The sequence below is a fragment of the Vipera ursinii genome, assembly GCF_947247035.1.
Source record: "Vipera ursinii genome assembly, chromosome: 13".
Classification (NCBI taxonomy): domain Eukaryota; kingdom Metazoa; phylum Chordata; class Lepidosauria; order Squamata; family Viperidae; genus Vipera; species Vipera ursinii.
Window position 1 is genome coordinate 9,899,220 of NC_139526.1, and position 3,656 is coordinate 9,902,875.

A 3,656-nucleotide genomic window follows, 5' to 3' on the forward strand; every position below is an offset into this window, starting at 1 on the left:
GTTCCCCACGTAGGGATGCTCGGGCACTGCCAAAGCCAAATGAATAATACTACTAGTAAACCTTGAGTTACCACCACAACTGAGCCCAAAGTGTCTGCTGTTAAGTGAGACATTTGTTAAGTGAGTTTTGCCCCATATAGAGACTTTTCCCACAATCCCCACAGATACAGTAAATTCTGTGTCCTCTGCAGAAGAGAAAATACTCTGGTTAGGAAGGCTGTGCATGACTGCGATGTAGACTGGGAAAAAAAAAGAAAATAAACCATTAGTCATGGCCTTATCGGAAGCATTCAGCACCCTTTGCTGAAGTCCCATTCCAGTTTGGCTTATGAGATGCAGGGAAGGATGGGACCATGATGGACCTTGGACCTGGTTGTCCATCATTCAGTTGTCCATTATCCTCATTTACCCGGGACCCGTCTGTGGAGGCCACTTGAATACCAGGCTCGGTAAGAGCGCTATGGACTGCCTGGACTTTGTTCCATGGTTTCTTCCTCAGCAGACACCTAAAGACCTTCTTGAACCCTTTGCGGAAGTGCTTGGAGACCAAGGCGTAGACAATGGGGTTGAGGCAAGAGTTGGCATATGCCATACAGTGAGAGAGCAAGCGCAAAGCATAGGTTGTTTGGTTGAATGGGAAGTCTCCGTAGAGGTAGTAAAGCACAACCACATGATAAGGCAGCCAACACAAACAGAAGAGGATGGTCACAATGATGATCATTTTAGTCACTTTCCGCTTAGCCTTCTTGGACTCCGACATGTCCGTTAAAGGATCCACTGACGTCCAGAGATATTTAATTGTCCTGGTGTAGGAGAGAGTAACAATCAGAGCCGGGATGACGTAGCCAAAGATGAAGGTGCTGGTGTCCAAGACCTTACGCTTCCATCCCTCCCAGCCTGGCACGCAGATGTAGCTCTCCTCCCATTGAACCAAGTCATAGTAGCTCAGGTAGGGCCCTGAGAAGATCATCGAGAGGCCCCAGATTATCGCCGTGGTCACCACCGCGTGGTAGGCAGTACGTAATTCCCGGGAGTGTAACGGGTAGCGAATGGCCAAATACCTATCAAAAAGCCAACTGCATTAGGAATTGCTAGACATATCTATGGTGTTCTTTATATATATGCACTTAATTTACAGTATATATGCACTTTTTCCAATGTGCAGAGAAGAGCAACTAAGACGATTAAAGGCCTGGAGACTAAAACCTAGGAAGAACAGTTGCAGGAATTGGGTATGGCCAGTCTAGAGAAAAGAAGGACTCGGGGGTGACATGATAGCAGTGTTCCAGTATTTGAGGGGTTGCCACAAAGAGGAGGGGGCCAACTTATTTTCCAAAGCACCTGAAGGCAAGAAACAATGGATGGGAACTAATCAAGGAGAGAAGCAACTGGGAATTAAGGGGAAACTTCCTAACATTGAGGACAATTAACCAGTGGAAGAACTTGCCTTCAGAAGTTGGGGGTGCTCTATCACTGGAGGTTTTTAAGAAGAGACTGGTCAGCCATTGTTTGAAAAGGTATAGGGCAGGGGTAGGCAACCTCGGCTCTTTTATGACTCATGGACTTCAACTTCCAGAATTCGGCTCAGGAATTCTGGGAGTTGAAGTCCATGAGTCATAAAAGAGCTGAGGTTGTCTACCCCTGATATAGGGTCTCCTACTTGAGTAGGGGGCTGGGCTAGAAGACCTCTAAGATTCTATTCTATTTTGTTTTCTGTTCTGTTCTACCCTACCCTACCCTACCCTACTCCACTCCACTCCACTCCACTCCACTCCACTCCATTCCATTAAAATTTTTTAAGGAACAATTAAAAACTAGTTAAAAATGTGATCTGATCACTCAGTTTCCCCAGCAATACAACCACTTTGTAGGTTCCATATTCACTTTTCCAGATTCTCAGATATACTAAGTCAGGGGTCCCCAACCCCCGGTCCATGGACCTGCACTGGTCCACGGCATTCCAGAAACCAGTCTGCACAAACAAGCAAAGCCCCATCTGCAGGATGCAGGCAGCATGCAGAACCATGCAGCCTTCAGTCCATAGAAAACCCTTTCTCCATGGAACCAATCCCTGGTGCCCAAAAGGGGCCACTGTACTAAGCCATTAAACTATGCCAGGGTGTCCAACCTCGGCAACGTACAACTTGTGGACTTCAACTCCCAGAATTCCTTAGCCAGCTATGAATTCTGGGAGTTGAAGTCCACAAGTCTTAAAGTGGCCAAGGTGGGGCACCCCTGAACTATGATGTAGAAACTTCAATGGAAGAGCTCACACCACTGCAGCCAGCCCTATGGGTGCCCACCATGGGTGCCTGAACCAAATCTGGGTCATAGAGAAGGAGATCCATTTACCTGTCCACCGAGACAGCAGCCAAGGTGAAACTGCTGGCGTACATAGTCAGGTAGATGAAGAAATGGACCGCTTTGCACCAGAAAGAGCCAAAGATCCACCCCTGGGTGGAATAGATGGTGGCCTGGAAGGGCACACAGAAGATGATGAAGAAGAAGTCGGCCAAGCTGAGGTTGAAGATGAAGAGGTTGGTCTGGTTACAGCCCTTCTGGCTCTTCTGAAGGAGCACAGCCAAAACCAGGCTGTTGCCAACGGTGCCCAGCAGAAAGATGAGGGAGAAGACCACTGGAATGGCGATCCTGGTGGGGCTGAACTGGTTGAGGGCAGAAGAATTCCAAGGTCCAGCCAAATCGGCACATTCTTCCTGTTCAGACATTTTAGTCAAACAATCTGGGGGCAAACAGATGGAGAAGAACAAGAGAGGGGTTGAAGTATCCATAAATGCTCATGAGATAATCTAACCTCTCCTTAAACCCCAGATCCTAAAGATCATTCAAAAGCAAAAGACTCTGTCTTCTTCTTCTTCTTAAATATCAGCTAGACCCCGGCTAAATACAGCACAAATTTGGTTGCTGTATATGCAGTTGGGTCATGATAGCCTTTAAAATGCAGGAGAATACACTCACTTTCTCTAGCAATATAACCACTTTATAATTCCCTATCCACTTGTCCAGATCCTCAGATATACTAAGCCATGAAACTATGGCGGGGCATCCAACCTTGGCAATTGGGCCATGATAGCCTTTAAAAAATGTGAGTCCCGGTCCACAGATAAGCCAACTTTGGGAGCATTTTTGGAACCTAAATATCTCGCTTATCCACAAGTTTATACAGTAACTCAATGGTTCTCAACCTCAGCAATATTCAGAGAAATGGACTTCAACTCCCAGAATTCCCCAGCCAGCATGATATGTGGTGTTCTTCCTGCACATGTGTTAAAATGTCCATGGTTGATTTCTACCTGTAGACAGAATTGAAACGAAAAAAGCTAGAACACATTTCAACACCAAAATCTTAAAAAAGTGAACACCCAACCTAAGGATTTGATTGAAAAATCCAGAGCAACAATAAGAAGAAGGAGCCAGATGTTGGATCTTGCAAAATTAAAATCCCTGTCTCCTCTCTGGATGTGCTGGCAATTATGATTAATCAACTTCTGTTCATCCACATGTTCCTCTCTCTTGATTTGGAGAAGAGTGCTTCCAATGCAAACAATTCTAGCAGCTAAAGCGCAATGCACCTTCAAAATGCCACGTTGGACCACAGTAAAAGGCTGCAACCCAACTGCTTGGAGCTGGGCAAAATA

At 46.0% G+C, this 3,656-nt stretch overlaps 1 protein-coding gene across 1 annotated transcript; it reads right to left on the reverse strand.

Annotated features, from left to right (window-relative positions):
- Nucleotides 1-277: 277 nt before the first annotated feature.
- LOC310646484 (galanin receptor 2b-like) lies at nt 278-2,726 on the reverse strand (the record flags this gene model as incomplete). The annotated part of the gene is made up of 2 exons (XM_083372975.1): nt 278-1,061; nt 2,353-2,726. 2 exons carry the CDS (start codon nt 2,724-2,726, stop codon nt 278-280), a joined length of 1,158 nt encoding a protein of 385 aa, XP_083229101.1.
- Between the last annotated feature and the right edge of the window lie 930 nt (nt 2,727-3,656).